This window comes from Echinops telfairi, unplaced genomic scaffold, assembly GCF_000313985.2.
Source record: "Echinops telfairi isolate 266 unplaced genomic scaffold, ASM31398v2 ScPeMD7_70;HRSCAF=299, whole genome shotgun sequence".
NCBI classification, from domain to species: domain Eukaryota; kingdom Metazoa; phylum Chordata; class Mammalia; order Afrosoricida; family Tenrecidae; genus Echinops; species Echinops telfairi.
In genome coordinates this window covers 32933261-32948541 of record NW_022103968.1, presented here as the reverse complement: position 1 = coordinate 32948541, position 15281 = coordinate 32933261, and the positions used below count along the sequence as shown (strand labels likewise).

Genomic DNA, 15281 nt, shown 5'->3' with positions numbered 1-15281 from the left:
TGACTCATAGCGACTCTATAGGACAGAGCAGAACTGCCCCTGTGGGCTTCTGAGACTGTAACTATTTACAGAAGTAGACAGCTTCATTTTTTCCCCATGGATCCACTGGTGGTTTCAAAGTGCTGGCCATGTGGTTTTCAGCCTAACGGGTAACCCACTCCACTATTACTTGATGAGACTAGTTAACTGAGGTAAGACAAAAGGGCGAAGCTGAGATCAGAGAGCCTGGGAAAGGCTCCTAGGACACTTGGTAGGCATTTACTTAGTATATGTTCAATGAAAGAATATGTTGCTTTTGCACCAGCCGTTGGATTCTCTATGAGGATGATAGTCTAACGCTTAGAACTTTATTATTATTTTTAGTCCTTTACCTGCCTCCCCATGCTAAGCATTCAAGTAAGAATATACACCATCCTTTCGCAGGAGAAGGAAAAGATCAGATATAATAAAGATATGAGGGTGGGCAAACCCAGGACCACCCTGGATTATAGGGGATGTAAGAAGATGGGGCTTGGAGCTATTGCTGTCATAAACATAGTAAGAAACTATACATCCTTGAGACTGGCCTTATGAACTGCCATTTTTACAATACAGGAATGGGGAAAGCCAGTGCTGGAACTGAGCATCCAAGGCTGCCTTCACTTTGCTTGATGAAAACCAAGTCGCTGCTCAGCGGCTTAGCAAACAGCATCTATCTTCATTCAAACCAGAAGGTGGTCAGGCAACCATACACCAAGGAGCTCATGTGTGACCAGGGTTGAGAAAGGTATATTTGGTCAGGGAAATGAATCAACTTTTCAGTGCGAGGGAGAAGACCTGCTGCTGCTTTCCTCAAATCAAGTTTTCACAGAGGATTCTGGAAAATGTCATAACAGTTTCCTGGCTCTTTTGATTGGCTTGCCAGAGACATGACAAAAAGACACTGAACTTATTCTTATGATAAATTGAGGTGGACCCATTGTTTATGAAGCACATAGGCAAAATACTGGCCTAAGTGCTGTCAGATGTGGGAGGGAAGAAAAATAATTGGAAGTCAGACCTGGAGATTCAATGCGCCACAAGAGAAAGTAGGGAAGCAAGGCAATAAGCAGATGCTGTGTTACCAGGCACTTATGAGAGAAGAATTCACTTTTTAGAATTTGAAGGAGGAAGGAATAGTGGAGGAGCTCAAGGGAGGCTTTAAGATTTAAAGTTAGAATTAGACATCGGACGGTAGGGTGGGAAAATCTTCTGGGCTAAAGTGTGATCTCACAAGTCTAAGAATTGTCTTTTTTTTTCCTCCCTATTTTTTCAGACCCTTCTGACTCCTAGTTGACAAGTCTAGTGTAAAGGAGAGAGGTGGGTAGGGACTGACTTTGGCATTGCCTGGTGGTGTAGGGGTTATGAGTTGGGCTGTGATCCACAAGGTTGGCAGTTTGAAACCACCAGCAGCTCTGACGGAGCAAGCCTGGGCTTCCTATTCCCCTAAACAGTTAACCGTCTCAGAAACCCACAGGGATGTCGCTATGACTCAACGCTGACGGGATGGGCAGTGAGTTTGGTTTGGGTTTGGTAGTGGTCATCACCCCTTGCTGGTCTCTGCAGATGTGGAAACTTTGACAAGAAGCAAGGAGTGTCCTGCTATAGACCTGCTGGGCAGGTGAGCTATGCCGTTAAGGTCTGGAGCACAAGAGTCTAAGGGCTCTGCATATGTTCTTCAAAACATCCTGTGGCTTCCTAGAAGCAGAAATCTGGAACTAGAAACCAGAGATTTACAGCCTTTGGCATCTCCATCGCCTCCCGAGTGTGATCTGAGGGCACTTCGGTTCACTTAAGTTCTCTGGCAACGTTCCCAATGTCTGGAGATGCCTAGGCCTTTTCCTTCCCTTTCCTTGGATTTTTTTCCACCGAGTTTGCCACCAGCAGTTGCTACTCCTTCCTGCCCTTCCTGATCCCAAGGTTTCTGACTCTTATCCCTGACACTTTTGGAAACTTTCTGAGCAAGTGGAGAACAACTTAAAATTTTTTTAATTTGTTTAGACCAATGGAAATTTTGTGCGACCTGGAGGAAAGAATAGAGTACTACCATGATCCCACTGCATTCTATACAACAAGGCTGTGTCCACGTTGGCACACAGCTCTACTTAACCTTGCTTTGCAGATGTGGGTACAATGGATTCTGTTTGAATGCGAAATCGTGTGTAAGAAATGCTTTCTTGCAAAACCCTGTCCATTTAGCAGTTACTTTCAAAAGATGTACTTCAGCAGTTTCCCTTACACATGGATATCATGCTTCAACTTTTTTAATGAAATTTTAATTTTAGATTTATAGAAAAGGTGTGAAGCTAGTGCAGAAAGTGCCCATATACTCCACGCCATTTCTCTGAGGAATAACATCTTACCCACATTGGTGCTATACATTTACTGAAACTCCTTGAGGGTCTTCCTCTTTATCGCGGACCAAGCATGACCTCCTCCTCCAGGGTCTCTTGATGACAAACACATCCAAGTACTGTTGTTGGGTGCCGTGGAGTCTGCTCCTCTTCATGGAAACCCTGTGTACAACAGAAAGAAGCACCACCCAGTTCTCTGCCACCCTCACGATTGTCCTTATGCTGGAGCCCATTGCTGCAGCCACTGTCCGTCCGTCCGTCTTGTCGAGAGCTTTCCTGTTGTCCACTGCTCCTCCACTTTCCCAAGCAGGATGTCCTTCTGAGGACATGTTCCAAGGAAGACAAAATCTTGCCATCCTTACTTCCAATGAACCTCTGTCTGTCCTTCTTCCAAAATAGATTTGCTTTATTATCTGGTAGTTTATGGTACGTTTAATATTCTTTGCCACCCCATAATTCAGATGCATCAATTTTTCCTTGATGGTAAAGAAGTACCAACATTAATGAAGTTAATTTCATCATGTTTTTCTTTTGAACTAGTGCTCATGGCTTACCAGAGCACAATGTCAAATGGTGTCCAAAAACTGATGATTTTCAAACCGTATGGCAAATTATTTTGTTGAGTATTATATGTCATCAACAATAAGTCATATGAACTTGATTTCTTGGTTTATAGGGGATGTAAGAAAATGGGCTGCCACAAACAGAGTAAGAAACTATATATTCCTGAGATTCTGCCATGTTTACAATACATGGTCGTACATGTTACCCACTTCTTGAAGTACTGTGATTTATTATATCTGTGGTCTCCATATCAGTTATGGAAGTCAATTATTTTTTTCCTGTTTTTTAAAAATCATTTTACTGGGGGCTCATACAGCTCTTATCACAATCCATCCATCCATCCATCCATCCATCCATCCATCCATCCATCCATCCATTGTGTCAAGCACATTTGTATATTGTTGCCATCATCATTTTAAAAACAATTTCTTTCTACTTGAGCCTTTGATATCAGTTCCTCATTTTTCCCCCAACCCCCTTACCTCCCTACCTCCCTCATGAACCCTTGATAATTTATAAATTATTATTAGTGGGTGAAGGGAGACAGTAGGTCAGTGGAAATCAATTGTTTTATAATCTCCTTTTAGCTTTGAAACCAGTCATGAGCAAGGACTGTTTAAAAGATAGCAGAAGGACATAGCCTTTTGAACTCCATGTCAAATATTAAGAAGAACATTTTAGTATATTCTAATAGAATTTTTTAACTTGATAAATTCAGACATTCTTGCAACGGGTAAAACATGTCATTTTGTATTACAGTTACTCTGGGCATTTAAGATATATAAAACCAGTTTCAACAATAGGCTTCTGTTTTAATGATGAATTAGCAACAATGTAATGACTATAATGTTCATCATCTATTCTATTCCACCAGCTGTACATCTCCACCCACCCAGTAGCACTGCTCATTTCCATTGTTGCCACCACTGCGCACTTCCATTGTGTGGTTCTTGCTCGGTCACTATTGGATGGATGGTTGTTTTTCGGTGCCATCGAGTTGGTTCTGGCTTATAGCAGCCCTGTGTACAACAGAAGGAAACACTGCCTGCCCCTGCACCATCCTCGTAATTGTTTGAGCCCACCTATGCGGCCACTGTGCCAATCTACCTTGTCAAATACTTGACCTTGTCAAACACTGCCCTAATACTTGACCTTCTCCACCGACTGGACTCTCCTGATAACATGTCAAATTCTGATGCTGCATGCCTTTTCAGGTAATCCAGCTTCTCTGATTATTTGCTCAGCATTCTATAAATATGGTGAGAGGACACTGTCCTGATGCACACAACAGGGCAAATATTAAAACAATGATCTGTAATAGAAACCAAGGTTGACTCCACAGAGGGCATCCTTGAATTCTTCGCTGTAATAAGTATAATTATAAATACAAGCATGAACAAATTATTAAAAATCAGTTTTATTACAAATGCAAGGCCAAACTCACTGCCATTGAATTAATTGTGACCCCTACCACCCCTACAGGACAGGGGAGAACTGCCCTGTGAGTTTCCCAGACTGTCACTCTATGGGAGTAGAAAGCCCCGTTTGGTGGTTTCAAACTCCTGATCTTAGGGACTGCAGCCCAATTCCTAACCACTTTGCCACCAAACTAACAAATAAAACAAAACACAGCACAACAAACAACCTTCCCCCGCCCCACTGCCAAGGAGCCAGGCAATTTCCACTTGTAGCAACTCTGCTATGGAGATGATACATCTTAAACAGGAGCAGAGGGCTTCATGTTCCCAGAGCGGCTGGTGGACTTGACCTGCCAACGTTGGGACTTTCTCTCTCAGAGCAGCTGGTGGACTTGATGTGGCATCATTGGGACTAGCCCCGCAAAGCCTAACCCTCAGCTTAAAAAAATAAAATAAAATAAATAAAATAACCAACTTGCAACCAAGAAAAAATTTTATAAGGAAAAAAAAGTATTTCTGTCATAGAGGGGTGAAGGGGAGACAGACTAAGACAGGGACAGACAGACTTGGGAACACATGTTGCTTTAGAATGGGGAAAAAAAAGTTACAACTCTGGGGAAGACAGTGTAGCTTTAGGGAAATGAGCTGCTAGACTCAGCCAATCTGCCCTTTCTAGCCACTGAAAAAGAAATAGGATTTGAGGTTCCTTTTGAAATGGGGCCGGCTAATGTAGCCCCTCCCACGAGCCAAGGGTCTGTTATAGCTCAGTTCCTTGAGTACCTCTCTCCGAGACCGACCACAGCCGGCGAAGGCTGACAATAAATACACACATACACACACGGGCACAGAAGGAAACAAACGCTGCCGCTCATGGAAGAGAGCAGGGGTAAGAGGCCACTTGATTTGATCTGAATCCTTAAGCACAAATGAGAGGGAGAGGGAGGGAGCAAAGAGCGTAAAAACCCTGAATGAACTTCCCCACCCTCTGCCTTCTGAGAGGAGGTAAAGAAAGAACTTTGGGCAACGTGTTAGGGAGCAAAGCCTGGGTTTTGTTTTGTTAAAGGAGGCTCTTGAGCAAGTTAGAGGGCTCATGAATATTCAAAAGCGATTTGTATTCAGCGCTGCACTAGGTGTTTTTGAGAGGCAATCGACTTCTGCAGTCTCCTTGTAGCTTAAGGTACAGTCCGGAGTCGGTGTTTCCTTCACGATGCTGGGTCTCTGCAAAGATTGGTTTTGTTCTGGAGTTTCCTGTGTGCTTCCCTGTGCGGAAATTAGCGGAGACCTAGACGTTACTGTGGCAAGAGGTTGTCACAACAGGACCTGAAAGTTGCGTGCCTTGCAAAGGGTGGAAAGCTTCTTGGTATGTGTCAGGGGACTCGTGTGTGTGTGTGTGTGTGTGTGTGTGTGTGTGTGTGTGTGTGTGTGATTGATGTTAAAGAGGGAGGAGGAAGATACAACAGCACTAACAGCAGCAAAGCCCCATTGCAACCCCATAGGAAGTCCAGGGCTGTAAGTCCTTCTGGAAGTACCTGCTACCCCCTTCTCCTGCAAAACAGCTTATGAATCTTTCGGTGAGCCGTTGAGCCGCTTAACTACTGCACCACCATGGTTTCTGGGAGGAAAAACTGATCTATGATCTTTGACTGACTACATGTAGATTTTTGCCTGAAAACTGCAAGAGCCGCCTGGTCTACTCAGATGCTATGCAGAGCCAGTCTTTTACCTCTTTTGGGCATTTTCAGCCAGGAGGGACGAGCCAACTGCTTGGCAGCGTGTGGAAGCCAGGAAGAATCTCAGCAGTCCTGTGGTGTGGTGGGAACCCAGGAGGCAGGCACTCCTCGGGCGTATCGTATCGGGTCCCAGAGCTGCTGCTTCATCCTCTCCAGCTTCTCATATCTCTAGAAGAGAGAATGAGTAGCCAACATTCTTTTTCAAAGTTGTAATGATGACAACACTTAACGTTTACTAAGCCTTTCCTCTGTACTGGGTTGTGTTCTAAGTATGCCAAACATGGTCTTTATTCCTCACGTGAATCATATGTTGTACAGTTGAAGTACTCCCTTTGGATTGTACAGTTAGTGCAAGGTGAATTTGCTTTCTGCTACTGTCCACTGCTGCTCAGCTCTGCAGGCTTCCCTCTCTCGAGCCTGCTGATTCTGATTTTGTAAATTCTTAAAGTTACTGGGGAAATGACAGTGATAAAATCTCAAGTTTGTGGAGGCATTTGTACTTTAACATAATTCTGTGGGCGTGTTGTTTTCTTCCTCATTTTGTGTTTGTGCAATTTTTTTGTAGCAGCAAAGCCAATAGTATTACGGTTCCCTCTTTCAAACGGATGCCAGGATGGGTTAGGTGACATGGATCCCACAGCTAATAATGGAAAGTTTAGTCTAGATCAGAAATCCTCTGCCTTTGGTTTCGTCTTCTGTCCAGACAGCTCTCACCTTCCATCCAACCACCAGGGACCTCGCTGAAACCACTTTTAATTTTCCCAGGTGTCCTTTCTGTGCCTCACTCTCAGACTGCTGTTCCCAGGTGCTTTCCTCAGCATTGAGGGTCTGTCCAATCCTCTCCTTCCCTTAAGGTGAAGTCACAATGCCCACTCAGAATTCCAGCTTCACTGTTTACCCACTAGGTGCCTCAGTTTCCTCAGCTATAAAATGAAGATAATAATGTTTGCTGCCTGTTCTTAGAACAGGACCTGACATGTGCTTTGTGCTGAATAAATGTTAGCTGTCAGGATCAGATCACTCTTCAAGTTGCATCTTGGTTTTCACTCTGCCTGTTGGGGCGCTCCAATTCCTGGAGCCCAGGCTTGGTCCCTCACCTCTCATGCCCACAATGGCGCGCCTCACCCTGGTTCCCATTACCAGCTTTCTTGTCCACACTCCTGTCCTCTGTATGACTCCTCTTCTCCACATCCCAGCCTAAGGTTTCTTACTCACCTTCGGACTTGCAGTCCTAGTGCCTTGTCTGGCACTTACAGGGCAGTCAACAAATATGTAGTAAGTTAAGTACCCCTCCATGTGTGCCTTGGGAGAAAGGTGAGGCTATCTGCTCCTATAAAGATTTAGAAAGCCTTGAAATCTTATATAAGGTTGCCATGAGTTGAAATTGATTTGAGGGCAATGGTTTTGCTATTTTTGAAATTAAGTATTGGTTTATCCAAGAGCCAGGAGCCTGGTTTGAGAAGAAGATTTTGGATGAGGGCTCCGCCTTAGACCATCTATAAAGTCATTGCAGCTAAGTGGGTATACCTTCTAGGTGGACGATCCCTTGAGCAAATGTGACCCCTGCCAGGTCACTCACTTGGTGTGATTCTAGCATTGTTCCCCACTCGACCAGGAGCTAAACTGTACAACCTTGAACATTTCAGTTTACAGCTCAATATCTAGTTATCTGGTCCTATTACTAGTGTCTCCTTAGCCCTATTTTATAGCAACCTTGATGTCTGACATGGCGTACTCTGGTAGTGAAGAGAAACAGTGCAGAGGGTGGTTCTGGCTAAAATCATGAAGTACATTAAGTTTATTTCCAGCACCCTCCCTTTCCTCTTCCTGGCCTGTCTTCAAGCCAACTTGACAAATATTGTGCATTGCCATTTGTAAGCCCCTGTCTCAGATGCTTGGGATATAAACAGTTTGCTCACAGTCTAGTGGAAAGACAGATGTATACACAGTCAAATCTAATTTAAGCCAGGCATGGTGAAGTACTGATAATAATAACTAACATTAATTATTTTATTTTGTGTTAGGCACAAAATGTTTTATATTCATTGTCTCGCACAGTCTTTATAACAGTCTATGATACAGGTCCTTGTATCTTACAACTGTAGAAAGTGGTCTCTTGGCCAAGATCACACAGCTCCCAGAGGAAGCATTTGGACCTGCAGCACAGAAAGTTAACCCGCAGAGCTGTTGACCTACAGGTTGGAAGTTGGAATCCATTCAAATGTGCCTTAGAAGAAAGACCTGATGATCGATTTCTGAAAAACCGTGCGCACATGAGGACATATCATGAGTCAGAATTGACTTGATGGGGGTATCTAATTAACCTGCGAAACCTGGGATCCAAACTATGTCAGCCTACTTCCCTAAAAGCCATACTAGGACTCTAAAGAAAGCACCAGGGCGAACCGCGTAAGGAGTGCTAACTTCTGGGAACACTTCTCGAAGGATGGAACACTGCAGTTGCCCCTAGAAAGATGGGTAGATTCTGGTGCCCATGACAAGTACCCGTCCTTGCCCAATGGTGCTTAAGGACATTTTCTTTCTTTTTTAAAACCAAAACTACGTAACAATTTAGAGTGAAAAGATCCTTCCTTTCCCCCACAAGTTCTAGCAGACTTTTTTCATGCTCATCCTAGAGTTTTAGAGACTGAATCCAAAGTTTAGCTTTGACTATGAGTTTAGGATTGCCAATCATGTCTCTAAACAAACCATTCGAAGTAATTGGCTACACATGAAATATTTCCCTAACTCATGATTGTCCTGCATGATAACTAGACACACATGTTAAAACATTTAGACATGTCTGTGTTTGGTGTTACTTTTACTTGCCAAACCACATGTTGGGAGTGCTTCCTCTCTCGGGTCCTGGTTTCCTTGGTGCTCCAGTCTCTGTAGCCAGTGACTCTGCTCAAGGCCATTGCCCCCACCTCCTACGCTGTGGGAGGTACCAGGCTCAGCCTGTGTAGACCAAGATGAGCCCTAGGCAAATGACATTGAGCTTGCTCTTCTGAAGCCTCTTTCTTTGCAAGATTTTGGTGCGAGTGATATCAAGGGCAGCTTTTTTAAAAAAAAAATAATTTTATTGGGGGCTCGTACAACTCTTATCATAATCCATCCATACATCCATTGGTGTCAAGCACTTTTGTACATTTGTTTCCCTCATCATTCTCAAAACAGTTGCTTTCTACTTGAGTCCTTGGTATCAGCTCCTCATTTTTTTCCCTTCCCTCCCCGTTCCCCTCTTCCCTATGAACCCTTGATAATTTATAAATTATTATTATTTTGTCACATCTTACACCATTTGATGTCACCTCAAGGGTTTAATGGAAGTGAGGAGGGGAGGAGGCACAGATTGATGTGTCTGTGTTTGTCCTAAGGAAGTACTTCTCTAAACTTTAATGTGCGTGCACATCACCGGGAATGTTCTTAAAATGCAGATTCCGCTCACATAGCCCAGGCATGGGGCCTGCAATTCTGCATTCCTAATAAGCTCCCAGGTGTTGATGCTGCAGCCATTCTGCAGGTCCCACTGTGAATAGCAGTGTTCTAGGGTTACTGCCTCCCTTAAACTCAGGAATTATTTTGGTACCAATTAGCCAAGTCCTCTCTCCCCTGCTTCTCCTGCAAACCACCACTTTGATTCACTGATCAGCTGTGTTATGGCAGGATGATGAGAAATCTAGCTCATTTATTCATGCAAGAAAAATATATTCTAAAATAGCTGGGGCCCCCAGTTTGCCATATCCTAGCAACAAGTATGAATCTTCATCACACACAAACTGATTTTATCATCACACACAAGCCCTGTGCTGGATCTCTTAAATATCTCCCCAGCTCTGGTTTTCTCTCTATCCCCTGTCTCCAACCAGAGAAGTACTTGAACAGAGAATATGTGCCTTTCTGACTCCCTGTTGGATGTTGGAGTGCTAGGATGCTGCTGGCAGAAGGGATTAGGCTCTGAGATTAAGAGCCTGTGCCTGGGCCCTTGTCTCCAGCCAGCAGAAGTGAGGTGGGAAGGATACTAGGCATACAGAGGGCAGTGCCTACAGAGGGACCGATGAGATTCCTTTGGACTTGGACACTTAATGGGATTGTGAAGAGATACGAGGTTGCTGCCTCCCAGAAAAGTCCGTTTGCATGCAAGAATGTCAAAGTGACTATTAGAAACCCAGGAACAATTACAGTATAGTACACACCCTACAAAGAGGTGTTTCCTGTTCGTTCATAGGAAGGATATGAACAATTCCTTTTTATCCCTAAGGAAATAAGTAAAATAGCTCATTAAAGAAAACCTGGCAACAGAGATTACAGGCAAGAAAGAAACCTCACTTGTGATAATGTGTTTCCTTCCAGTCCCATTTACTAAGCTTGGATTGTTGTTTTGAGTTTGGGTTTTTTTAGTATTCATTTCAATAGGACCTTGAACAATAATGAGCTGGCATCCTGGTCCTCTGATTGCACATATAGTTTTAAAGCCTTTTGAAGGCTTTTAGTGTAGCAGTGATTCACAAGGATTTTCCATTTTATAGCATAGCTTTTGTAAGCTATGCATTTCTTGAACAACTCCCTTGTTTTTGCACACCCCAGTTGTTTCCATGTCCAGTAAATGTCTTTTTGCATGTGGTTTTCCCATATGTTTTACCACACACTCTGCGGAAAGAGTATATGACTGGAAAGAGTAGAATGACTGGATTAAGGCCAGTGAATGTTTTTCCCTTTTCTATATCAAGGAGCTCCATGGGAGAAAGAGGAGGCTTTCTGCTCCTGTAACGATTGATGGCCTTGGAAACCCAGAGGAGCAGTTCTACTCTGTCCTGTAAAGATGCTCTAAGTCAGAACTGACTCAATGGCAATGAGTTTGGTTTGGCTTCTTGGAAATGGTTTTTCAAGTTCTTGATTACTCTTGCCAAGTACAGTCCCAAAGGGTGAACCCTTTGTGTTCCCACAAGAGGTTTCCATTCTGCTGGATCCTTGCCCATTTTGATGTATCCACTCAAATAAATGGTAACACAAAGAAATCTTGTCCTCTTATGCTGTCGTGGTCAGTGGCATCCCTAACGTTGGCATGACCCAGTATGCCACCCAGTGTGAGGAGCTAAGCCTCTTGCTCACTCCTACCTGCCCCACCTTCCCAACCCCTAAGACTCCTCCCCTAGCCTGTTGGTCAAGGTATAGATCTTCCTCTCCTATTGGTAGGCACCATGGCACTCTGCGCCCACATCCAACTGGCAGATTGAGGCACCACTGCCTCACCAGCCCCTGTTCCTGAGCACCGGCCAGTCTGACGCTGCCACTGCCACCATGCTAACTAATGAACCCTGGAGTCATTTTGATGTCAGTCCCCTGATGGTGTGAGGGAGTGCAGTTCGCAAACTTTGCCCCGCCCCACTGGTATAGGTGAATTTATGTGAGCTCTTAATTAAATAAAGGGATTTATAGTTTTCTGCCACATTTGCACATTTTCCTGACTCTTGGTGCTTTTATGTAGAAACTTAAAGCAGTGGAAGGATTATTTTTATACATGATGGTGTAGTTTGACATTGTATATTAATTTCCTCTTTAACCTAAAATACATATATATATGTTAAAGTTCTTGATGATTTGTTTCAACCATTATTAATTTTTCACTCTATTGCCTCATGATTAGAGAATGTGGCTTTATAATTTAAAGTTTTCTTGTATTTATACATATGGTGAACTTTAAAAATGTTTTAAGCTGTAGCTGCTGCTTTTATGATATAAAATTAGATATGCATTTATCAATCTCACCTTTTAAGTTATATGACAACCTTTCTCAAACACTTTTCCTTTTCAAAAATACAGTGTATATGCATTTATTTTTGTGTACTTTTACAGAAGAATTTCAATTCCAGAAAAAAAAATGAGACAGGAATTCTTTTTCCTGTGGCTTATGAGAAAAGAGGGTAAGGGGACTGGGAACATAAAAGGAAGGTAAAATGGATGCAGGAAGGGAGCAAATTAAAGGACCCAAACCAAACCAAACTCACTGTGTGTCATCCAGTCACCTTTGACTCACGGTGACCTTATAGGACAGAGTAGAAACCCTCTGGGTTTCTGAGACTATGGATCTTTATGGGAGCAGATGGTTTCAAACTGCTGACCTCTTGGTTAGAAATCCAATGCATAAACCCCTATGCCACTAGCATGGTGTCTTAGGGAGCTGGGCATTGTACGACTACAAAATTATGGGTAGTGTGGAATGGGTGTGAATAAAAAATACTAAGTCTTTCCAAATAACCATGGCAGGTCCCAGGAAGCCAGAGCTAAAGGTGGATTCCTCTTGCTATATTTAGGAGATGGGAGTCAGGATATCTAGGTCTTTAGATCGCATGGGTATTACCCAAGTGGATAAAAACTCAGATATGTGTTTGTTTTTTTTATTTGTGACTCATTAAAAAATTAATTTGGTCACTGCATTGAATTGACAGCTAACGTAAAACTTGAAAAGTTTCTGGTAAAAAAGGGTTGGTAAGTAAACAATGATTAGTGTAGTACTCATAGTTTCTAATTTAAACTGTATAAAATGTTGTTGATAGCATCTTTTGCTTAATATGGTTTTTACCACTTTATTTTGGTGAGCTTAGAAATAATTGTAAAACCAATATAATAACCAATGCAGGCTGAAGAATGGTTCCCCCAAATAACCCAGGCCCCGATCTTGGAAAAGTGTGAATGTTACCTTATATGGAGAATGTTACCTTATATGGAAAAAGGATCTTTGCAGATGTGACTAAAGATTTTGAAATGAGATTATCCTGAATTGTCTAACTCACTGCACTGAGTCCGTTCTGGTGACTAGTGGGTTATTTGTTGAGCCGTTACACTCTGTCCTGTTGGTCTCTATGAGTCAGAGTTATCCACTGGGCTCTAAACGTAGTCACAAGTGTCTTTGTAAGAGTGGAGGCAGGGGGAATTGTGACACCGAAATGTGACCACTGAAGCAAAAATGCTGGTGCTGCTGGCTTTGAAGGTGGGGGAAGGGACCCAGAGTCCCGGAATTCAAGAAATGCCTCTCTAGAATGGAAACAAGTCTTTTCTAGTGTCTCCAGAGGGAAGTGTGGCCCTGCCAGTATTTTATGTCAGCTCAGTGAAGTCGATTTTAGACTTTGGACTCTCAGAGAACATATATATATTCTTTCACGCCCCCCAGCAGCCATAGGAAATGAATACAGTAACTGTGCAGTCAGTGGAATAGTGGTGGCTTTAGTGAGCTGACACTGGTTGAGAGTGTCTTCAGCCACACGCACTGCTTTCATCACCTTAGGGAGGTTAACTCAGTAACTTCTTCTGCAGTCCTGTGAGGAGGTTGCTTATCTGCCTTGCAGATGAGAAACAGAAAAATGAGCATTTAAGTGACTTGCTTAAAGTTTCTCAACTGGGAACTGTTAGAGTTGAGATTATTAGTATTATGAAATAGGGGACCTTGGTGGTGCTCTTGGGTAAGCTCTAGGCTGCTAACCTCAAATTTGCTGGTGCAGACTGTGGGCGAGAGATGAGGCTGCCTGCTCTCAGAAGGGTCGACAGCCTTGAAGGGCCTATCTGCAGGGTTGCTATGAGTTTAACTCAGTTCAACTGCCGTGAGATTATGAAATATGGTTCACATATCACACAATTTGTCCACATAAAGTCAATAATTAAATATTGGTTCCTAGAGTCAAAGAGTTTTAAAACCAGATACACAGTTTTCCATTCTGTGTGAGTGACTGCCCTGTGCTCTACGTACATGTTCCACTTTCATTCTTCAGTGTTACCTGTGATTTGTTGTAATCTACACAGGCAAATATCTTTGTGGATTCCATACACGATAAAACACAATAAAGCATTTTTTTTTTAGTATTCTCTGCTTTCAGCAGAGCTCCTTCTGATATCAGTAGTATGATCCCTCTTTCCAAGTCAGCTGTTGAGTACGACTTGAATTTCTGGCAGTTTCCTGTCAATGTACTACGGCAGCCATTTTTGGATTACCTTGCATGTGATATTAATGATATTGTGTGATAATTTCTACATTCTCTGGGATTATCTTTCTTTGCAATGGGCACAAATTAAGATATTTTTTAGTTCTTTGACCACATAGCTGCTCTACCAAATTTCTTGACATAACTGAGTGAGCACTGTTGCTTGTTTGTTGAAATATCTCAATATTCTGTCACTTTCAGCAGACATGTTTAGCCAGTGCCATCAAGTCAGTTTGGACTTCTTCCTTGGAGATCATCAGTTCTTGATCAGATCTGCCTCCTGAAATGGTTGAATGCTGCCCAGTTCTTTTTGATGCAGTAACTGTATATTCCTTCCATCAAAGAATCTGATGCTCTCGACATAATTCAATATTTTGCCCATTAAATCCTACAGTATTGCAACTTGAATGTTTTTCTTCAGTTCTTTTATCCTCAAGCTGAAAATGCTGGCATGTTCTTCCCCTTGGGCTTTCTAATGTTAGGTCTTTCTCTGCTCAGTCCATTTTAATGCTTGTTTCACCTTCTCTAGCTGCCTTTTAAAGTCAGCTTTATGCCGTCATTTCTTCCATTTGTCTTAACTACTCTAGGTCAAGAAAAAAGCAAGTTTCAGAGTCTCTTCTGACATCCATTTTTATATTTTCTGTCTTTTTACAACCTTTTTTGGCTTTCTTGATGTCCTTGATGTGATCCAACAGCTGGTTTGTGTAGTCATTAGTGTTCAATGTGTCAAATGTATTTTTCAGATGCTCTCTAAGTTCAGGTGGGATATACTCAAGGGCCTACTTTGACTCTCATGAACTTGTTTATGTTTTCTTCAACTTCAGTTTGAATGTGCATATAAATAATTGATGGTCTATTCAGCAGTCTATTCATTTCGACTCACTTTTTGTAAAGTTTGTCATTCTAGATTTTGATGCATTGTTGACATAAACCCCTTTTTCCACTTTATGTTAAATTCTACTCTATTTTTTATTTGGTTAATATACTTTGTCTCAATATTTTTTGCAATTTTTTCATATATTTTTATTTTATGAAAAAATTTAAAAATAATTTTATTGGGGGCTCTTATAGCTTTTATAACATTCCATACATCAATTTTTAAATTATTTTATTATTATTATTAATAATTTTATTAGGGGCTCATACAACTCTTATCACAATCCATACATACATCAATTGTATAAAGCACATTTGTGCATTCATTGCCCTCATCATTCTCAA

At 42.2% G+C, this 15281-nt stretch overlaps 1 protein-coding gene across 3 annotated transcripts in view; it reads left to right on the top strand.

Moving 5' to 3' along the window:
• The first annotated feature begins 5150 nt into the window (after nt 1-5150).
• Nucleotides 5151-15281, top strand: part of ENTPD1 (ectonucleoside triphosphate diphosphohydrolase 1) — an 82736-nt gene continuing 72605 nt past the window's right edge. For all 3 annotated transcript variants that reach the window (XM_045291379.1, XM_045291378.1, XM_045291377.1), the window contains exon 1: nt 5151-5240. Coding sequence is in view for 2 of the 3 variants with exons in the window: in XM_045291378.1 (XP_045147313.1) it covers nt 5225-5240 (16 nt within the window). In the remaining variant the exon portion in view is untranslated. The remainder of the gene's footprint in view (nt 5241-15281) is intronic.